Source organism: Aplidium turbinatum, chromosome 5, assembly GCF_918807975.1.
Source record: "Aplidium turbinatum chromosome 5, kaAplTurb1.1, whole genome shotgun sequence".
Taxonomy (NCBI): Eukaryota; Metazoa; Chordata; class Ascidiacea; order Aplousobranchia; family Polyclinidae; genus Aplidium; species Aplidium turbinatum.
In genome coordinates, this window is record NC_137476.1 from 38769390 (window position 1) to 38792407 (window position 23018).

General features: G+C 43.0%; 3 protein-coding genes across 3 annotated transcripts; 1 reads left to right on the plus strand and 2 right to left on the minus strand.

The window, feature by feature from the left end:
* Positions 1-8832: 8832 nt before the first annotated feature.
* Positions 8833-9228, minus strand: LOC145771255 (uncharacterized). The gene has a single exon (XM_082582990.1). It carries the CDS (start codon positions 9226-9228, stop codon positions 8833-8835), a length of 396 nt encoding a protein of 131 aa, XP_082439116.1.
* A 4430-nt stretch (positions 9229-13658) lies between these two features.
* Positions 13659-19911, plus strand: LOC145771256 (alpha-(1,6)-fucosyltransferase-like). The gene is made up of 6 exons (XM_082582991.1): positions 13659-13791; positions 13973-14089; positions 14919-15060; positions 18602-18775; positions 18881-19028; positions 19645-19911. The coding sequence occupies exons 1-6, from the start codon at positions 13659-13661 to the stop codon at positions 19909-19911; spliced, it is 981 nt and encodes a 326-aa protein (XP_082439117.1).
* Positions 19912-20906: 995 nt separating this feature from the next.
* LOC145771257 (uncharacterized) lies at positions 20907-22919 on the minus strand. Its single transcript, XM_082582992.1, has one exon. It carries the CDS (start codon positions 22917-22919, stop codon positions 20907-20909), a length of 2013 nt encoding a protein of 670 aa, XP_082439118.1.
* Positions 22920-23018: the final 99 nt, after the last annotated feature.

The window sequence follows — 23018 nt, forward strand, 5'->3', positions numbered from 1 at the left end:
AAACTGTGAGATAGAGCCAGGTTATACCTATAGTCTCTCCGTAACTCATCTCGGTCATGAGGATTTCCTACGGATGAAAATGGGCTCAAGAATGGGTTAAGGAGGGCGGCTGGGGTGATAACAGTAGAATCCTTAGGGTCATCACAGACAGGGACTAAAGGTCTTTCGTTGACTATTCTTGTGGCACTACCAGTAAATGTAAGAAGTTCAACAAAGTTGGGTTTCCGTGATGAGTTCCCAATAACGTGGGAAAAGGGAATTTTGAATTGCTTGACCATTGCTTCCCAGGCCCCTCCCTGGGCCGGGGCATACGGAGGAATGAACTCCCAGTTAAGTCCCTTTTTTCGCAGAGAAGTTTGAATTTCAGAAGACTCCAAAATTTCGGGTAGTCTTTTAGCTGCCGCTTGAAATGTGGTCCCGTTATCTGAGTACATGTTACGTACTGTATAGATCCACGCAAGTCTACAAATCTGGTAAATGCTAAAACAAATTCACTGTAAGATAGTGACGTCACAAGTTCCACATGGATTGCTCTACTCGCAAGACAGGTAAATAACAATCCCCATGCTTTCTTTTGGCTTCTTCCTTCCACAAACGTCATTGGACCAAAATAATCTACGCCACTGTTGAAGAAGGGTTTGTTATAGGCCGTGGTTCGTGGTAATGGTAGATCCGACATAAGCTGCCTGATAGGCTTTGCTTTCTCTAAGGCACATGGAGCGCAGTCATGCAAATAATGTTTCACCGAGGAATTACCATTTGCAATCCAAAAACGTTGACGAGTAGATAACAGTGTCTGTTGCACACCACAGTGATAGCTATCACAATGAGCGTCAAGGACAACTAGCCGTGTCAATGCGTGCCTCGAAGGCAAAATAAGAGGATGCTTCGCATCGACAGTTATTTCGGGAGACTTACTCAATCGACCTTCAATACGAAGTCTCCCCCGTGTGTCCACACAAGGACGATACTTTTTTAGAGAGCGCAACTCCTTCAGGCACTGTTTATCAGCGCCAGCTTCGCTCGAAGCAAGACGTTTTGTTACCACATCGATCGACTCCGGCAGGCCGTCACAACTTAACAAATCTCTATACACTACTTTTTGTACGTAAGAAACAACCCTATTTAAAGCGTCCTCAAGATAGGATGCATTTAACTTTGGTTTTACATACCCATGTTTCTTGCATTTGGATACAATGAACTCCGTGAAAGCTACAAGATAGGCGGCTCTTTTTTTCAACAGGTACAAAGTAGGTGCGGTTTCGATCATCTTGCTAATGGAGCCAGCAGTTGCATTTTCACTTACCGTTATCGCCGGCGACAGTTCCATTTTACGAATAGCAGCATCTGCTCCATTCACCGTTGGGGCCTCGCCCTCCTGCATGAGAAAAGATGGACCGCTCAACCACATCTCTCTGGAACCTGTTTTGGTGATGGCATTCGGTCTGGTTCCAACGTCTGCCGAGTTGAGATGTGTCGGACAAAAATGCCATTCTCTCACCTCTGACAAGAGTAAAATACGATTTAACCTACGAGTAACAAACTTGCATAATCGTAAATCAGGATTTCTGATCCACTGAAGGACAGTATTCGAGTCACACCAGAAATGTTTTCTAAGATCAGGCAGGTGTAGTGCATTAGCTGCCTGGTTTAACAGTTCCGTAGTATTAAGCGCGGCTACAAGCTCCTTTCTGGCAATCGGCCATGCACTTTGATGCTTGAGGACAACCCTACTTTTGCCAAAAACGAAGGATACGCAAGGGACTCCGTTACACAGCCTACGTATATACACAACGGAGGCAAAGGAGTGATTGGAGGCATCACTGAATCCATGTAACTGATATACGATATCATCGTCTGCACAACACGGCTCTGTGTTTACAAAATACCATGCAGGTATGGAAAATTCTTTTAGTAAATCTAATGAATGAATCCACGACTTCCACTCTTTTATGTAGCTTTGTGGCACTTCGGTGTCCCAATCGAGGCCTTCAATAGCCAAACGCTGCATAATTAACTTAGCTTTAAGGAAGAATGGAGCGCCGAACCCTAGTGGATCGAAATTTTGGCCAAGTTGGCTTAACATTGAGCGACGTGTGTACTTCTCTAAAGGTTGGAGAGAGCACTTAATGAAGAATGAATCTGACTCGGTTTGCCACACACAACCTAGAGTTTTTGCTACTGGTAAGTCTGTGTCGTCTTTTTCGAGGTCGACATCGCGAAAGGAGGAAGCCAGCATCTCTTTTTTAAAGTCCGACAAAACATCCAACGCCCCTTTGTTGGCACTCCATTTCACCAAACTAAAGCCTCGGCTATCGAACAAGTCAATGGCTTGTTTAGCAATCTCACTGACCTCATCAAGGCCATTTCCAGAGAATATCAGATCGTCCATATACATATTTTTTCGAATGGCACGCAGGGTCAGGTCACTGGCTGCAGTGGGGTTTTGTTCAATCATTTTTTGAATGGCTAAGCAGGCGACGTATGGACTGCTTTTAATTCCCCAAGGGTGTACACAAAATCTAAACGGAATTACTTTGCCCTTTTCGATATCATTATTCTCAAACCACAGCAAACGGAACAAGTCGCGTTGTTCCATTGGTAATTGAATCTGGAAGAAGCACTTGGTTAGGTCTGCCATTAGGCCAAACTTTCCCAATCTAAAGCGAGCCAGAACTTGTGTTAAAGGGTTTAATATGTCTGGGCCCGACAAAATCACATCATTAACACACCTACCCTTAAACTCAGATTTGCCGTCATACACCACTCGCTTTTTTGTTTGGGATGTCACAAAATATGGTAAGTACCACGCACATGCCGATGAGTCGTCGTCTTTTATCGGCTCAATGTACTCGCTGGACTGCATTTCAGCCATCGTTTCTACTAAGAATAATCGAACGTCAGGTTGCTTTAAAGCCTTGCGTCGTAAGCTCAGAACACGGTCAAAGGCCAAAGAGTGGTTATTCGGTAATTTAAAATCGCTTTTTAACGGGACGGGCATTTCAAATCTTCCATCTTTAACTTTCATTTGTGTCTCAACAAATCTTTGTGCTATGACATCATTACGGGACAGTTCTACCGTTTCATCTATTAGGGTTAAATCCTTTATGACATGTTTTAGGCGACTGATTTCAATCTCCTGCGCATCTAAGTTGTCAAGACTAGATAACTCCTCAGCGACTTTACCATTGACTGCAACACGACGTACTTTAAAATCACCAGAGGTCATAGAACCTCGACCTCCACTAGCTAGCCAGCCCAGTGGGGTTAGAATAGCATGGGGCTCCTCTCGAGTCATGCCAACACGTTCTTCTAGTACTCGCATCAAGTAAGCATGGTCATTCCCGATTAGAAGATCGACCGACGTTTTGTTAGGCAACGAAATCAAATCAACATTATCGAAATGTGCAAAACCATTTAAGTCTTGATGCTGCGGCAATGTTTCGACATGGTCACTCCAAGGTGCATTTACCACTGCTTCCACGTCGCCATACAGTTCGTCAGTAACTAAGGATTGTATATTAAATTGAACCAGATCAGAGTGCATTTCTTGTTTGCCTGCTAGAGTGTCCATGCAGAAAGAAACATTATCTACGGGTTTTAGATGCATTTCTTTAACCAATCTGCTTGAAACAAAGGTGAGCTGCGAGCCTGGGTCGTGTTGACAGTAAACCAGAGCGGTCTCTCCATTAGATGGGTTTATGACCCGCGCGGCCGTGACACGATTAAACACTGCCCTTTTACAAGCGATGCTTACACTACGAGTAGTGACGGCAGGTGTTGTCCTAAGACCATTGATCGATGTTCCTTGAGGATCCACATAGGCGTCGTGCAGTAGATAATAGTGCTTAAATCGAAAATGTTCACCACAGCGCCTACAATTACATGATTGGGTGCAGTTTTTTGCTTCGTGTCCTAGACGTAGGCAGTTTAGACACCGACCAGTCGCAGCGATGACATCCCGGCGTCGCGACGGCGTCAAGTTTAAGAACTCGGGACAATTGGGTAGTCTGTGACGCTCTTGCTTATTCCTACTCTCATAATAGATACAAAGCATGTCCTTCCTCTTACCTTCAAAAGAGCGGCTACCAAACGTTCCTTCTCGGCTCCAAGGACTAGAGCCAGACCCGCGACTGCCACCTTGGGAAACATCTCTGACTGGCTGTGCTGAGGTTTGACGAATACGCATAATGTGGTTATCACTTGAAGACCGTTTTGTATCCTTTCTAGCAACGACTTCCTCCATTAAGCGTATGGCGAAGTCCGTAGAGCGACACGTCTCTTCGGAATTTACGAAGTCCATTAAGCTTTGAAAGCTTGGTTCCTCGGTGCTACCACACTGCTCTTTCAGATAGTACAAAAAGTCTTTCTTCGCATATCCAGGTAATCGTCCTGCCAGGTCTAGTACAAAACGTCCTTCTAACTGATGACGCTGGTTATACGCCCTAGCGAAGAGGGTACACTGAGCCAGCTCGTCTTTGAATTCCTTTATTGAGGATGATGACATTCCAGATAATTTATTGCCATGCCGTATCCGCCGAATATCCGGCTCCGCGAGAAATCCGCCTCTAACACCAAAGCGCTGGGACAAGCGATCCAGCGACATATCGATCCTTTCCCTTTCGCTCCAACCAGAAGTATCCGATGCTAAGTTTGAGATGGTTTGCGCGGCGTTACCTACGCAGGCTGCCTGTAGCAAAGTCAGCCGATTTCCCTCAAATGGGCAACTCTCCATTAGTGATTCAATACGGTTTTTAAAAAAGATAAATGGCATGTTGTTGCCGTCATAGTTGATCAATGCGGCCCTGTCATAGAAAGTGCGAGAATTATGATATTTATAGAACCAGTTTTGTTGATCCTCATCACTTCTGTTTGCATCAAGCCCTGGCGAGGGTGTCATAACATGTCTAGTCTCTCGGCCATCATCTTTAACTAGTGGCGGATTACATCTGTTACTTTCAAGATCTTTCCTTACAGTTAAGGTACATGTTTGTGACGGCTTCGCAACCCTCTCTCTATAAAATTCACGTTGATCATAATGAGGTTCTCTTTCAGCAGCCCCATGAGTCCCCCCGGGCGGTTTTGTCAAAACATTATCTTTAGTCAACGTTTTATACTTATTTGTGAGGGCTTTCCCTGAAGAGAGCTTTCTTAGGGGGGTTTCTCTATGTGGCGGTTCCATTAAATTCTCCTGTTTAACCTTGCTCTGTTTAGGTTGGGCATCTATAGCGGCCCCATGAGTGTCTTGGGATCTCCCAGGCGGATTGAAAATGTCAGCGTCCCACCTCTGGACCTTTTCTATCGCTGTAGGGATGTATTCGGTGACTTCGAGACTACTGGCCGTCGGCCGTCGTTGCCCGCGCTCCGACCCTTGGTCCGATCCACATTGTGAAAACAACTCAAGCTTACTTTGCCTTGCTCTCAGTTCGGCTGCCTTGATCTGCATTTCAATTTCGGCTCTGGATTCGGCTTCCTCAGCTTTGGCTTTGGCTCTGGCTTCCTCAGCTTTGGCTTTGGCTTCATTCACCCGCATCTGTTTTTCCAACCGCAATTTCTCCATTTCGAGCCGGATTTCAATCCCTTTTTTTTTGAACGGCGGGAGCGACTACTCGAGACACTGGTGGTTGATTTTCCTTTTATAGTATCTACCTTTGTATCTACCCTGGAGATTTGCTTCTGTTTTATAGTCTGTCTTAACTCCTCAATCTCTGACCTGATCTGTTCTGTAGCCTCCTGCATCACAGAGCCATCCATTTTATTTGCGAGTTCTAACAGCTCGCCAAAGCTGTCTTCCAACTCCTCCATACCAGCCAAGGCCCGCTCTAACGACCCTTCATCTTGTACCATGGGGAGACCTCTCCTTAATTCTCCAACCCCTTGCAGCACCTCTTTTTTTTATGTCTGACGTCCCTGAGCACAGCTTCTGCACTGGACTCAGCATGGGTAAGGCTGCCATGAACCTCTTGAGGATACACCTGCCCAACGCCCGGGTGGTCCGCCGTACCACCTCCAGACGCAGCGCCCCCTGTCCCACTGCCAGCGAGAAACGTACGAGACACCGGATGGCCACCGTCACCTTCCATTTATCAATTTAAGAAATTACACTACTGTATACTACAGCCTACACACAGTAATAGCGGCACACGTAACGGAAAGCGTAAATAACATTAATTAGGAACTTACCGCTCTCTGAGTTACGGTGGAGCAAGCCTCTTGACAAACAATACAGTATTTTAAACAAGTTATTATACACAATTAGGCTACGGTACAGTAGAGTTCCAGTTTACAACACAATTAAAGTACGGTTATATTAAAGTCTTTTCGTTGCAGGGATGTGCTGACCACCCCTTCAGAAGTCTTCCTTGGTTGAAATTTAAATTTGTTAGTCTTTAAGTTAGTCCTTTAGTTCTTGTTCTTTCAATTCTGTCAATTTTGTTAGTTCTTTTAATTCTTTTATTTCGTTATTTAGATACTTTATAGTTCTTTACTGCAGTTGTCCAATTATCAAGTTTTTATTTTTGGTTACATGAGTAGGTGCTCACTGCCTACCTACAATCCCTCCTCGGTCTGCCTGAACCATACTTGCAATTGTTTCTTGTTGTTTTTTGATTTATTGAGAGCGAGTTGGGATAAAAACTTGATTTTGCATAAACTTACAATGGCTTTAACACGACAACTTAAATCCGTGGTACACATTCATTTCTCTAGCTTGCTTTTTTCGATAATGAAATGAAACTCAACACAATGGCAAATACTCTCTAGAAACCACGGCTCCCGGCACGCGGCAAATGCGACAATCAGAAATTAAACGTCTTGGTCAGAAGGCGGGCCACGTCACGTATAACAGTGAAAGAACGCAAATTCAACGTTGCTTAATTCAACCAGCCAAGTTACAAAATTCATCACAATTTCAATTCTAATCAAGAGGGCAATCGACCCGCCGGAACAGCATTGTTGTGCAATGAAAGAATGACTAATTATATCCGCCTAATATCAATTTTATATCGTTTTCGATATCAAATTGAAACAAAAAATTCCATTAGTTTTTCATAAGCCAATGCTTTCCGAAACTCATATTTTAGTTTTTATGGAGCCAAGCATCCCTTAGCAATAGTACCTAAAATATTGAATTTTTTGTTTGTGTGGTTTTGGCTAACAATCGCATGTAGACATTTCGATGTGAGAAGAGCAGCTTGCAATAGGCCTACTATTGAAATTATCTGAAATTTCTAACTTGTAAACTTGGTGATTTTTAAATTATTGATTTTCACGACAGCGTCTAACAAACAACCAAAAGCCATTCCATTTTCACTGTAGCACGTTTATTACTAATCATGCAGGATACTCACTAAAATACAAACATAAATCACGCTAGGTTTGAGTACCTCTTTTATTGTAGATTTTTATCAGACAGTTTACTTGCGCCGTCGTCGTCAGTAACAAAGACAAAACAAAAAGAAAATATGGTTGGACAGCAATTATTACGTGAAAAAGGTGGTCAAACAATGAGTGCAAGCAAAGCAGCGATTATCCCAGACAGCAAAATCTGTCCTTTCTCTAGATTGATTTAACGTCTTCAGACGTTAAAGCAATGTAAAAATGACAGAATTTTCTTTCTAGGAATAGTTTCTAACAAGAACAAAGAAATTACCACATGGTTTCAACAACAGATGTAATTTCAACGTAGTTTCAAAGCTTATGATAAAAGTTGACATAAAACTACAATAAAAAACAATTAATTTGTAGGCTACCCGATTGCTCCAACACTTTTCAACTTTTCCAAACCTATAGATACCCCACAGGATTGAGAATCTTCTTTATGACCTCACATTTTCTAATCAACACAGCGTTGTTGAAACAATTTGGCTGCTATTATACAAATAAATGCAGTTTGAAACCTTGAAATACGAAAGAAATCTTCTTGGGATAAGTTCTGATTATGTTTAGTTGCATCTGAAACGTAACAACTGATGATGGTGAATGATTCAACAAAACACGTGTTTTATAATTCTTCCTCAAAGATTTGTTGCAGCAAATTCATCACAAGACGTGAAGCATCTGCAACAGAACACTGTCTGATCTACACAATTATAATGGTTATCATGCAATTATCGAGTTGCAAATTACCTTTATTGTCTATCCTGTTGATTTTCGGCCAGCTTGGAGCAGCATGCAATACACGCGTTTATGGCATGTCTATTACAAGACGGTTTTCCGCAGTTTTCACATGAAGTTTTTATTTTTGACATGCTGTTTTTCCGCTTCTTCTGCCCTGGACCTGCAGCTTCCTTGCAACACATTCCACATCGCTTTCGCGACTCAGCCTTTATCAATGGAATGGAAATCATTTAAGTAGTGTATCATTGGAGGCACTACTATCTTCTTGAATGCCGCATGTAATGCCCATAACCAGGTTGATCTTGTGTCGTACGGCCATTTGTAAGCCATTGAGTGACCGCCTTTGTATCTGGAGCTTAAAATTAGGCTCATAGCTAAATCCATGCCAAACTCAAAAGAATTCTGTTTTCGAAGATCTTTGCCATTGTTCATTGCAAACACAGTGGATGCATTTATGCGGCAAGTATCTAAGATATATGAAAATGCTGGGATTGTCCATCGCTTTGATTTGGTTTTTACTGTGTTGTTTCCCATTCGTTGGTCCATCACGTCTATACCACCTTTCGTAAAGTCGTAAAGCTTGTAAATGGCGGGTTTTTTCTTATCGTCTTTTGTGACTCCTAGCAGTGGCTGGACCGTTGACAGAAGCAGGACGTTTCTCATACCTTTGCTCTTTGTTTTTACAAAGTAAGAATGCAAAACAATTTTTTTTTCTTATTCTTCCCAAAAACATTCGTAGGAGTAAACTTCCCGATTTCCACAGGTTTTCAGTTCAACAGGTAACCCTCTCCTGTTTGCTTGCAAAGTTCCCACGCACGTGATGTTGTGGGATAGCAACCAGTTTGCAAGAGAAATGCTGGTGTAGAGTCTATCAAAAGAAATATTTCTTCCTTGGAGATCGACTTGGCCTTGCAACTTTTCGATGAGGTATTTCACAATATTTTCTGTGCCTGAAACATAGTAAGGCATTGGATCTTCAACTGGTTTTCCGCAATAAGGTGTTGCAATGAAGGTATAGCTGTATCTAACAGCATTTACCGATTTGAATAAAAGTCCGTATTTCGCCGGCTTGCTCGGGTTGAACTGTTTGAATCCTATTTTCGTGCGCATCGGATAGAGAGTCTCATCAATTGATAGCTAATCGTCAGGCACAACATGCTTGGAGCAATTATCGTTGAACTTTTCAAAGAGTTCCCGTATTGCAGCAAACTTATCTGACTTCCATCTTTCGTTTCTTGTTTCCTGATTATCAAAAGAGATGCAAGAATTAAGACATTTAAACCGTTTCTTACTCATAGTGGCACCAAACACTGGTGGACCAACTATGGGATCATAAAGTACCTGCACGTTTTTATCATTCATTCCTGTAAGCCCCCTCACGTACATTAGCCCCAAAAATGCGGATGTTTCAGTGTTGTCAGTATCGTTCGTGAAGGTGAATGTACTGCGACTTGTGGAAGCATCGAAAGACTTACGAGCATTCCGTATACGATTGTTTGTTGCGGTTACTACCATTTCTAGCATTACCGAAGTAAAGAACAGTTCCCATACACCACGGGAATCAGTCTTCAGCTGCGATTCTTGTGATGGACCAGGATTGCCAAGGATTACGTTATGCCGTGGTTGGCGACCACTGCTGAGAGGCCTGTCACTTTTCCACGTTATGAAAGTAGGTGCAGCACGTTTACTTGCGGGTCTATCCAGAATGGCACTGTAACATTTCGGTTCTGACGCAAGTGGAAGGATAGAATAATTGTTAATATTCAGAGCAGAGTCAAGGTCATGCACTGGCCTTGAAGGAAGAGATGTGGCTTTCCTGGGGCAATGAGTTGTAGAAACTCCATCTTCTTCATTTTCACTTTCAGAAGTCAAATCGGATGCTGACGGTGAATCCCTTGATGAAAAATCATCGTCTGCGTACAATTGGTTGATTGATTCTTCTTCTTCTGCGCCAGAAATCAACTGCTCTATCGCTTCCTCGGCCGTGAAGCATTGTCTTGCCATTCTATGAATGTTACACGTTCTACACTTTCAGTAATAAACTAAATAAAGCAAATGAAAAATATCCTAAAGGTATGCAACAGTTTTCCGAAGCTCTATTACAAATTGAATTTATGCGTCAGTCTTTTCTTGTTTTATCGTACCCTTCCTGCGTAAAACAGAACAAATTTTCATTTTCTACCCTAGACTACCCCGATTAGTAGCAGTTGGGTAAATAAGTAGCAGCATAGTAATATACACCAATAGCATAATCTATTCACTATCTAGATGAAGTGCCGCTTTGTAGATCAGATCTTTATTCTCCTTTCATTATTGCAAAATATTGATTGCTAGATATGGCGTAAATTCATTTGTTAGCTAAAGAAACGTTGCTGTGGTACCAAGCTACCCTTTGTTCTACACACCCTTTCCGACTCCGCTGCTTTTTTACTTCTACTTCGATTCGTACATATGGAATCTTTTTCATTGGATAGTCGAATGACTAATTAATTATCACCATTTACTGCATCGGCCTAATAAGCTTACGAGTTGTCTGAGTTTTTTTAGAATGTAATAAATCCGGCTTTGATAAAATAAAACTGTCACCGTTTATTAGTTATTTTGTAAAGAAGTAATTTTTCTGTACATTAGACAGAAGCAAAACAAATCAATTGGGTTTGAACGACGCCATTGAAACCCAATTACCCTTCGGTCTATCCTCTGTGTGGTGTAATCTATGTCTGTCTATGGTAGTCTCCTGTTATTACAAAGCTGAAAATTACGTTTTGTTAGTTACTTGAAAGAGAAGTTATTTTGTTGTACCATAGACCAGGGCTTCCCAAACTGGGAGTCGCGACCCCTCTAGGGGTCGCGTAGCGAACTTCAGGGGTCGCAGAAAGTATAGGCTACTAATTTGCACAAGGTACTGCATATTAACAGTTCTGTGCGAGATGCTGTGACAGTTATTAACTTTATTAAGAGTCGCGCACTCAATAAGCTGCCCGTATTTTTGAAAAATTATGAGGTGAAATGGAATCGGAGTTAAAAACTCTTTTATTGCATCGTGAAGTGAGGTGGATTTCAAAAGTCAAAGCTTTAAAATGGCTAGCCAATTAACGTTGAGAACTGAAATCATGATTTTTCCAACAGAATAAAATTCAGTCTTGGTCCACTATTTTCGCATTTAGCTTTTGGAATTATGCCAAATGTCAGATTTGCTTGAAAACTTAACGAATTTAATTTGTTCCTCCCAGGAGAAAACATCAATATTTTGCATTGAAATCTAAAATTGATGCGTTCAGCAAAAAATTGAACATCTGGAAACCAAAATTTCAAAATGATTTGTCTGAAATGTTCTCACTTCGGGTACCGTTCCAGCCTAAGCAATATCGAAACCGCCTTGAGACCTGCATTAACAAACACTGAGCCACGACTGGACTTGCTTTGTGGCAGAAAGCAGTCACACCCATCACACTGAATAAATGTGTTTGCTTTTTTGTTTTGTTTCCAGTAGGCTACGCATAGGCTTCGTTGTGATGGTCAGAAATAAACAAAAAATAAAAACATACTGGACTGAGTGCCGGTAATTTGTTTTTGGTTTTCGTTTGATCTAAGCTTTTCAATAAATATCACAAATGTATATTTCGCATTGTTCGTCATTTTAATAGTAAGGGGTCGCGAAAAATTTTAAGAGATTGAAAAGGGTCGCGAGCAAAAAAGTTTGGGAAGCCCTGCCAAAGACAATTGATAGACAACAAAGTAATTGGATTGAAAAACACTAATCCATCTCAATTAGCCTACTTTGATGTCTATCCATTGTCTATGCAGAAAACGAAACTTGTGCAGTACGTCACGTAATAATTTGAAACCTCTAACGCGATTTAGCAAATCAACAAAAATTTCAAGATTATGGAAACGAAAAGAGCGAGTTTTCTTTTATTCAAACATATCCTGCACAAATAAAACGTAGTTGAATGTTTATGGCAATAGCCGACTGGCAATCTGACATGTGGAGTAAAGAAAGCTATCACACTGTGTATACATCATTTAGGCAATATGTATTTTTCAATAATTGAATTCTGTAGGAAAATCAATGTCATGAGATCATAAAACTACAAAACATAAACATAAAACAAAGGTTCATCAAAAATAGCCTATATAATTTTATATCAAAATCCATTCATAGCTACATCCAGTGGTGAAAATGTGATGTAACAATGACAAAAAGTAAATGATCATCGAGTTTAGTATCTGTCTACCACCTAAAAAAACACGGTACAAATTATCAACCTTGAATTTCTGAAAACCCTTACTATATACCGCTAATTAGGCTACACTTATTGCAGTTCCACAATTGATTTTCTCATGCTCTAAATGTTTTTTTTACGCAAGCATGAACACAAGTTTTCCAAACACTGCTGATATGAGCATGTAATTTCGAATAAAATGATATGATATAAGGCTCTCTGTAACAAAAGCACAAAAAAACATTATCAATGACAACAATCTGCGTAATAGATCTACCAATACATGAATAAAGAACACGTTTATGGAAGCTTTTATAGCAACATAAAGCCTTCAAATCTAATCAAGTATATTTACAGCAATTTTTGCTCATTCCATAGATTCATAGAATTTTGATTTGCATTGGTTTTACATGTTTTTCGTACAGTAACGTATTGTACAGCAATGGATATTTGTCGGATCGAACTTCTACTGTTTTCAATAATTTGTATGTGATCATTTGGTGGTGGATAACTATTTCTCGAGTCGCTAAAAATAAAAGATAGAGCGTATTCTTTTTTATGAACAACTGCGTTCTCACTGGCTGGTATATTATAGCACAAGAAATGTTTGGGCATTGTGCGATTTTTCAATGCAATGCTATGAAAAAGGAATAACATGTTCTATTGTCCACCCATTGCAATAGGAAAATCTTTTCTGTTTTATATTGGTTTCACGTCTTGAGACGTTGAATCAATATAAAAAAGTGATATTCTGACTGGATTGCTCTAGCCATTCGCTCGGGACAAATTTAGGTCAAACAAAACAATGCATAACTCCGCGATAGTCTCTCCCTCGCGCATGTTGATTCACGGAGCAATTATGAGCTTATCCCTTGTAAGCGAAAAGAAATCGATTTCATGCTTTGCCAAACGTTGGCCAAAAACAGCAAAAATTCACCAAAATCTTGAATTTACAAACAAACTACACAACTTTTGCTATCAAACTTTACATCATCAGATCCGCCTTGCAATTTTGGGAAATGTCAAGAAAAACCAAGTGCATAACATTACTGTGCTTCAAGTAATTAAAGGAAAAGTGAAGGGGGGGGAGGGCAGATCTGGCCTCCCTTTGAGCATCAAAGTGTTAAGATGAACCTCGTCTTTTATACTCTAGTCTTTTTGGTGAATGCGAAAGAGCAGAAAAGGTTCTAATTCAAAGCGTCAATCATGATTTAGAATCCAGCAGACTGCGAGTCCGCGCGAAGGTTGATCTGTCAGTTGGAGGTGAATTATGGATTGGCATGTCTTCTTCATTACTATGCAATTTGCTTCTTCATGACGCTCGGAACTAATCGGACATTGACCCTTGACCTTTCTAGAGGAAGTTACGTCAACATGGATGACGTGTTCAAACCAATGAGTCCGACGTGCTCTCAAGTGGACACTTCAAAGACACCTGAATGGAAAGGTGCAACAAAGTCATTAGTCACAATTCTGAAATTTATAATTTGATTGTAAAATGATGAAATCTGGCAGTAGAAGTTTACAACGGGTTCATTGAGTTACTAAAACACGTTATTTTCACATGTCATATTTCGTAACGCAATTATTGCGTCAAAACGATTTTTTACCAACTATTTACGCTCCAGGAGAAAAGACAAACAACCCCACTCCTGATGACGTCAGAGTTGTGAAGGTGATCATCAGAGGCGCTTTCCCTCCCACGAGTTTGTTCGCCCCATTCACTGTTCCTTCAGGAATCCTTGGTAATAGCAAATAGTTTGTGGGGATTTTAAGCTTGTGGCATTGAGTTGAACGCGTGACCTTGCGAACGAAGAAGTGTCAAGATGAAGCGGCGCTGGTTCGACTCTCGGGTTGTGCGCTTGAGCAACGCACTTTCAAGACTACTCTCCATTCAGCGTCACCTAGTGGATGGAATAACTTCCTGGCAACAACACCTCAACAATCTGAAAACTTCACTCTGCCAATCTCGGTAACCGGCCCTGCATCAAGAGCCTCTACAGTCTACAAGTATACGAAACTACCAGGAATAACCGATCAAGGCTTTTGCAGTCCGAGGATAAGCCTTCAAAAACGAAGGAAAAAAACATTTAAGTTGGTAGCATCTTTTAAAATGAACAAAGATTTCTTTAACTTGAATAAGTACCAAATATAAAGGTGAGGAAATTTGGAACTCAATCCAGTTGGAAATGAGAAAAAATTCACTTAACTCGTTTAAAAATCATTTGAAAAATCTTCTACTATCGTATTCCTAATGTTGATGGCTTCAGGCCTATGCGGATCTCTTATTAGCTGACGCGTATTGTGATTCATTCAAGCAACTATACTGTAAACTTGTGTTTCAATTCCTTTGCTTTGCTTATTTGATGGCTTCTTTTATGTTTAATTTGTTACCTTTTCTATTGTTGAGGGTAGCTGCTTAACTAAAAGTCCTTCCAGGTCACTTCGCAGCCATTTGTGCATTTTAACGTTCAGTGTTTTATTTATCCGAAAACACCTCACAAAGATTTTGTCAAAAATAGCGGACAACTTTATTTCTCTTCATTTCCTTATAACAATAAGTTGGATTTTCAGAACGATTGAGCGGTTGCCATGACGACCCAGATGTTTGGTCGATCGGTCAGATCATGAAGTATTTGATGCGATTCAAGCCCCGAGTGTCCAAAATGGTCGGCGAAACAAAACAGGCGATTGGGTTCCTGCTCCCTATTGCGGGGTGCGTACATTGTATGACCTACTGTTAAGTCATAATCATGTGATAACTACGTCATTGAAAATGAATCTCCTACAAGTCAGCAGTTGTGAACTGAGAAAATGACAGTTGAACAAGTCGTCGTCGTCGTGTGAGCCTATGGGGCCAAGGGTCTATTCTTAATTATGACCCCAGATTCATGATGTTCCCGGACTACACTGGAAGGCTACTAGAGAGCAGCCAGTCTTTGGTTTCATCATCCATGACACGCAGACCTTCCACTCCGTTAGGTGGCTTGAAGATGAAGCAGTCATTGATGATGTGGTATGCGGTCTGTTTTTCGGCACCACATTCACAGGAGGAGGAAGAGGGCATTCCCCATTGGTGCATGGTTGAGCGGAAAAGCCCGACGCCCGTACAGAGACGGTTGAGACGCACCCAGCATACCTGTCTTGGTAGTGTTAGACCGATGGGGCGTGTGTCGGCGTTGGGGATGAACGAATAGAGTCTGGTGGCGGTTGACTTCCATTCAGTACTCCATTTATGGTCCGCCCAAGTAGCCGCAGAGATGTCTTGTACATCAGCTTCGTTGATAAGAAGTTGAGCGGCTGGCACAAATGGGTGTCTTGATTTCAGTAGACGGGGGTGCTCGTTTGGGAGAGCAGAGATCTTGTGGTGGAGAAGGTGGTTAGGCTCCAGTGCCCGTCGACCGAGGGACAGAGTGGCTTCTTCGCGACGAAGCTCAGCGGGTTGGATGCCAGCGAGAATGGGGAGATTGTCCAATGGAGTGGGACGCACGCATCCGGTCATTGTGCGCAGGGCGCTTTTTATGGCAGTGTGGATGTTATGGCAGTGAGCACTGAGCACTGCGGCACCAAACAGGTGCACAGTACTCTGCTGAAGAGTAGACAAGAGCTAAGGATGCTATACGCAAAGTGTCAGCCCTCGCCCCCCCCCAGCTAGAGCCTGCCAGGCGCTTGAGTAGCGCGGCGCGGGATGTGAGTTTCTTGCGCAGTGACACCAAATGGTGGCGGTATGTGAGCGATCTGTCCAGTGTCACCCCAAGATATCTTGGTTCGGGGCAGAAGGACAGAGATTTTCCGTTGTTTTGGACATGTAGCTCACGATCAGCTCCCGATTATGGAGGTGGAAAGCTGCTGCCACAGTTTTGGTTTCGCTGAGTTTCAGTCGTCAGTTCTGAAGATAGGCTGAGAGAGTTTTCTTGTCCTGGTTTAAGGTGTCCTCTAAATTTTGCCACGACTTTGTGGAGTGGAGAATTGCCAGGTCGTCCGCATAAGCGTATTTTGCGGAGACCGTAGTTGGCAGGTCGTGGGTGTAGATGTTGAAAAGAAGTGGAGCCAGGACCGATCCCTGTGGGACGCCGTTTTTCAGGCGTCTCAATCTGCTTCGCCGTGAGCTACCGGTAGTGAGGGTGAAGCTTCGATTCCTGACAAGTTCCATACTCATATGAACCATATGTCGGTCAGGAAGCAGGCAAAGCAGCTTGCAAGTAAGGCCGCGATGCCATACGGTGTCATAAGCAGCTGTAAGATCTAGAAAGACAGCGCCGGCTTTCTTTTTTGATTCAAAGCAATCCTCGATGTCTTGGGTTAAGAGTGTGACTTGATCTACGGTGGATTTTCCGCGCCGAAACCCAGCTTGCTCTTTTGGAAGGAGCTGTTCGATGATTGGGTTGACGCGTGCGTAGATCAGTCTTTCGAGGATCTTGAAAGGAACACAGAGGAGAGATATCGGACGATAACTCCTTGGGACCTCTGGTGGCTTGTGAGGCTTAGGGATCGCAACTACTAAAGCTCTTCTCCAGATTTTTGGGATTGTGAGGTGGTGCAGGCAGGAAGAGAGGAATCTACGTATCCAGGACTTTAGGGCATGGCCAGCATGGAGCACCTCAGGGCAGATCTTATCCGGTCCTGGAGACTTGTGTGGTTTCACTAGGCGGAGGGCGTTGGCGAATTCCTCTGGGGTGAAGTCTCCAGAGATTGCTTCCTCTTGTGGTGTTTCCACTCGCCACAGGGCAGATACTTCCTTGGCAACAAGGCGGGATGCCTTGCGGTCCTTTGTCTTGTAGACCCCGTTCTGCACTAGCTGGGAAGCGATGGCATTAGCAGAAACGAGGCACTGACGAGGGGAGTTTGCTGAGCGCCCAGTGAGGTTGTTGATGATGCTCCATGCTTTGCGGCTTGAGTGTGAGAAGTCGATGGATTGGACAGCTTCGTTCCATCGCTCAAGCTTCTTTGTGTCCAGCCGCTCAAGTAGTCTGGTGGCGGCGGTGTTAGAAGCAGCACCACTTGTGGCGCCTAGGTATGAGCGATAGAGAGCTTCACACTCAGAGTCCCAGCATGGTGTATAGTTGGTTCGATGGCCACGTGGTATTGTGGCTTTTGCCGCAGTTATTATGGCATTGCAGAAGTCCTGGTATGCCTTATCTGCGTTCCGTGTTTCAGTCGATGGTGTCTTTACTGCAGACTCATTGGTCAGGAGGCTGTATTGATTCCAATCGGCTTTTTTGAAGTTCCATCGCTTCACCGGTGAACTCGGGACAGGAGCCACAAATTTTGGGGCGATGATGAGGGACGGCCGGTGTTGGGACCGCGGGAACTTCTCAAGCACACGTCTGTCTGGAAGAGAGCTGTCGACACTAGCGAAGGCCAAGTCAGGGTTTGTCCCTGTTCCCCAGCGGCCGGAGTGGAAACTGGCTGGTTCCTTTGGATTGAATAGGAGGGCAAGATGGTTTGTAGAGGCCCAGTCAGCCAGCAATTCTCTGTCGCTGCTTGTGTTGCTGTAGCCCCAGTCGATGTGCTGGCAGTTGAAATCGCCAGCGTAGAGAATGGGGGAGGGGAATGTTGGAAGGGATGGTGGCAACATTCGCGAGGGTGGGAGCTTGTAGATGTTGATGATGTTGCAGTCTGAGATGCAAATGCACACCCATTCAATCTCAGCATCAATTGGAGATTGGTCGACAAAGGTCCACTTCAGGCTCTCATGCACAAACGTGGCAATGCCGTGCTTCCTGCTTGAGGTAGACCCGGCTAGCGTGTAGTTGGGAATAGCTAGCCTATCTGCAGAGGTGCAGTGGGTCTCTTGGAGGAGGATGACGAGTGCCCGGTTGGTATGGGAAAGCTGCTCCACAACTTTGATCTTGCTTGTTGTATAACCATCTATGTTGAGCTGCAGAATGGTGGGGCGTCTGAACTTGTCCATTGCCCCTTGCAGCTGTGCCGTCCGGGTGGAGGCTTTTGGTTGACAAATTTCGTTTGGCATCTGCTTGGGTGCAGTTGTTACTCACAGGATGGGGCACGAGGAGCCACTTGTCGTCCATCCCAAGTTCATCCCGAGATGAGCAAGTGACAACTGAGCAGCAAGCCGAAACTTGGCATGTCACAAGTCAGCAAATTCAGTTTAGCAAGAGATTACCAAGCAAGTCGGATGCTCGATGAAAATCTCACTTGCTGACTTGGACAGTAGGTGGCTGAAATGTACTTGCTGAGTTGTCGCATGCCCAGTGGTCTGACGACCGTTGACTATACAACTTGTGACGTTGCAGAGTGCACGTACGTCGGACGGACAAGATCAGAGAAGCGAAGTACCACGGCGTGGATGAATACATGCGCCACGTCGGTGAATTGTTCGACCGACACGACATGATGACGAATACCATGGCAACCAGACGGGTTTTCGTAGCAACCGATGAGCCTCACGTGATCGAGGAGTTTAAAAAGTAAGAATACTGAAGGAAACACAATTTCCTCTTTTGCGAGTCCCTCGAGACCGCGAGGCGGAACCGCCGTTACCTCGGTTTGAGTGACAGTTGGATTCCTTTCAGATACAAGAACTACACGATAATTCACGATCCTCACACCGCTAATCGGACAATTCGATTCCGCTTTACCAACAGCGGCTTGATCGACATCATCAAAGACATCATGCTCTTGTCTCAATGCGACTTCTTTGTCGGAACGTATTCATCGAATGTAAGAGCGTTGTGTGATGTTGCACGTCATTGTTTGTGTATAATGTTCAGGGAAACATCTGGCAATCTCTTCTTTAATAGCAGAAGTAGGCTACAGGATAAATAAGCTAAATGTGGTAACAATGAAAAATTCTTAGATTCCTACTACAGAAAAGCACATAATTTGAAAATGTAGAATTCGAAAATGTGTGCTCAGAGTAAAGTGGTGCCAGATGTGCTTCAATTTTCCAGAAGAAATACTATGCTTCTTCAGAATTAGATCAATCACCTATGTTATCTGCTAAATCTGTTCAAAATATTTAAAGTCCCACAAACATAATTTAGGCTACTTTTTGTAAGTTTATCTCCCTAGATGCAAAATATGTTAGATTTATCTTTTAATAAAAATTATGGTTTTATGGCCTAATTCAGCTGCTTTGATCATGTTTGCTGCATTGCATTCAAAAACCAAATTGATGCAGCCCATGGTGGTGAATAGATGTTCACCCCTGCTCTAGCTCAACAAACAAGTAAACATAGGACAGCGACAATAAGTAGCCTGCTTCTATATATGCGCCAACCTGGCAGGTCTATAGACTATCACCAGCGGTCGATGATTAACTTGGCATTCCTTGCAGGTGGGAAAGATTGTGTATCAGCTGATGCAAGCCGACGCAGACCGAACCTACGATGCTGTTTCTGTTGACAGTATGTATAACTTCATCGGAGGACACAGCCAAGTGTTCGAAGCGATACAAGATCATGATCCGCTAGAAATAAATGGAGAAATAGCAATGAGTGTAGGTGATAGAATTACAGCATCCGTCAACCATAATTTCTCCTGGGCTTCCAGAATTGGTCGAAATGAAAGAACGAAGAAGAAAGGAAGTTTCCCCACACATTAAGTCAAAAAGATTCTCATCCCTGCTGAGTACCCAGTGTATCAACCGAATTTTGCTGGGTCTTTAACGGACCCTGCATCCGACAGTTGTGCTTTATTTTGTCCGACAAGAACGGCTACCAGGTTAGGCCTCAATTGATTACTTCTGACTCAAGCTGACCTATGTTTATACAAGTACACGAAAACACTTACTTGTAATCCACGCACACAAGCCAACCATCATCAGAAAGAAATTATTGAAAAAATGTGACCGTCCACCGCTCAAGTCGAAACACAAAAAAGAACACTTTTCGATAAATGAAACACTAATGCAAACTCATTCAAGTGGAGGTCACTGAAGCGTGAACGCAAAACAAGAACATTCAAAAAATAAGAAAGGAATTGCATAAATCGTTTCTACATGCCCGCACCCGAAACCGGAGCAAGCCTACGAGGGTTTCTAAATTCAAAGGAAACGATTAGATACAAACACATAACGTATAGCGTCAATGACTGAGCACGAGTAAAAAACGTAGCCTAACTACCCTAATGATAACTGCCTCTGATCCAGAATCAAAGGTGTGGGAAATGTTGAGCAACGCCTAATCAGACGCTGTAAAGCGAAATGCTGCACTCACAACGAGGTGATTGAAGATACCATTCATAATGGACACGTAGTAAATATACAAACTAATTAGGCCTACATAAACTACAATAGTCGCACAGAAATTAAAGAACCAAGCAGTTGAAAATTAGTAATGTTAACCACTTAACCTAACATTTCGATAACGAAAACGTACATGATAACCTAACAATTTGATAACGAAAACATACATGATAATCTAAACACTTCGATCATCATAACCATAGCAGCTCTTACCGGAGAAATGGAACAACACGAAATGTTTCCTTATTGGAAGCTGCTCGTAACAAATTAATACACAATACTAACAAATACTACAAAGCAAACTGAATACCCAGGGCAAATATCAATGATTGTCCATTTGCGCGAGAATCAGTTTATCGATCATCAGTCATTTCATCAACCTTTCCTTCCAGAAGACACACCTTTCGGATATCACGAACCAAAGTGGAGTGGGCAGTGCGCACCTTGATTCGACGCACAAGTTCATTACTGTCAGGCATTACATCTACAACAATTCCTTTAGGCCAGCGTCCGCGTTTGGTAGATTCGTCCATCACTAATACAAGGTCTCCGCGTTTAAAACAGGGAGAAGTACCAAACCATTTCTGCCGTGGTTGAAGTAGTGGTAAATATTCGCTGAGCCAACGCTTCCAGAACACTTCCGTGAGATACTGCGTTTTTCTCCAGGACTTGCGATAATTATCAGCTTTAAGAAACACACCAGGGGGGACTCCATCTGCAATAGAACCTGTTAGTATCATATTTGGGGTCAACGCGAAAAGATCATCGGGGCTGGATGGGAGGGCCGTAATCGGTCGATTGTTTAGAATCCGCTCTATTTCACTCATCAAGGTTAGCAGGTCAAATTCATCGAGGGTTGCTTCTCCAACAAGAGAACGGATCATTTTCCGCACGAGTCGAAAAAATGCTTCGGTGAAGCCATTCTGGTGCGAAGCCAAAGGAGGGCCGAAATGCCAGTCGATTTCTTGTTGCAACATAGCGTCTTGAAAGTTTTTGCTTTTCCACAAGGTTGTACAGGCTTTCAATTCTCGATTTGCCGCGGTAAAATTCCCACCGTTGTCACTGTACATATGGCGAACCGGAGTTACTCTTCTGTTGCAAAAACGGCGAAACGCTTGGATGAACGAACTTGCATCCATGGATTGTACGACTTCGAAATGGACGGCTCTAGTAGCTAAACAGTTGAATATGCAAACGTACCGTTTCACGTTGCTTCTCCCAATTCTTACGTACATTGGACCCATTAAGTCGGTTCCACAGGCGCTAAATGGAGCATTTCGTGTAACTCTGTGAGCTGGTAAATCACCCATCTGTTGTTGTCCGGTCTTGGCGTTCCAGAATTTGCAATTTAAACAAGAACGCAAAGTTTTCTTCACAGCAGCTCTTCCCTTTAATATCCAGTAGGATTGGTGCATAGCTGCTAAAACATATGAAATACCCATATGTCCTTCACGAATGTGGTAAAACATAATCAGTAATCTCGTCACAGGATGATCACTTGGTAAAAGGATAGGATGCTTTATGGATTTGTCAAGCGAGGCGTTTCGTAAACGGCCCCCAACACGTATTATACCATCCACAATATAAGGATTCAAAGACCTAAGTGGCCGTAAGAACGGCCGTTTGATTTGTGAGTCTGAAGGTAGTTGAACCGGACTTTGGAAACTGGGATGAGCTGGAAGAGTCGTCATTACTTCGGGAAAAGCTTCCCATTGCGTTAACCTCACGATCGCTAGGGTAGCTTTTGACATCTCACCAGTCGTAAGCAAACCCAGGGCAGGCTTTTCGATGTTAACCTTCGCCTTCCATTGCAGATAGGATTTGTACCTCAGTAACCAGGCAACTGAGCGTTGCAACCTGGAAAAGTCAGAATATCGTCTCAATAGCAAGGGCAAGCCGTCACACTTTGGTTCAGATATCCGAACGGCGCAAATCTTCTTCACGTTAGGATCTTCTTTCTTCAGGTCTCCACAAATTTCTGGTTGTATCCGCCACTGGGTTTCAGTGCACGTTAAAAATTTTGGTCCATAGAACCACATAACAGCCTCATTTGCCTTACTGGGCGAGAGGCCGCGCGACGCAAAGTCAGCAGGATTATGATTAGTGGGCACATATCTCCACTGATCCAACGAGGTTAATGAATGAAGTAGTTCAAGTCTATTGGCCACAAATGTATGGAAACGAGACGTTCTATTACGTAAATAATGTAGTACAACAGTGGCGTCTGTCCAATAGGTCACAGAAGAAAATTTAAATTCAAGTTCACGAGAAATCATACTACCAAGTTTAACAGCTAGTACAGCTGCAGTCAACTCCAGCCTAGGAACACTAATCGATTTAAGTGGAGCGACTCTAGCTTTTCCCATAACAAGCGCACAAGTAATTAAATTATTCTTACAAACAACACGCACGTAAGCACACGCTCCGTAACCATCAACTGAAGCATCTGAGAATACATTCAATTC

What these genes read in the sequence shown, in the direction of transcription:
- LOC145771255 (XM_082582990.1), bottom strand. Translation starts at nt 9,228, where the DNA reads ATGCGCACGAAAATAGGATTCAAACAGTTCAACCCGAGCAAGCCGGCG.
- LOC145771256 (XM_082582991.1), top strand. Translation starts at nt 13,659, where the DNA reads ATGACGCTCGGAACTAATCGGACATTGACCCTTGACCTTTCTAGAGGA. An exon ending in TGTTCCTTCAGGAATCCTTG is followed by an intron (nt 14,090 to 14,918) that starts GTAATAGCAAAT and finishes TTGGATTTTCAG; the next exon opens with AACGATTGAGCGGTTGCCAT. An exon ending in TCGGAACGTATTCATCGAAT is followed by an intron (nt 19,029 to 19,644) that starts GTAAGAGCGTTG and finishes CATTCCTTGCAG; the next exon opens with GTGGGAAAGATTGTGTATCA.
- LOC145771257 (XM_082582992.1), bottom strand. Translation starts at nt 22,919, where the DNA reads ATGGGAAAAGCTAGAGTCGCTCCACTTAAATCGATTAGTGTTCCTAGG.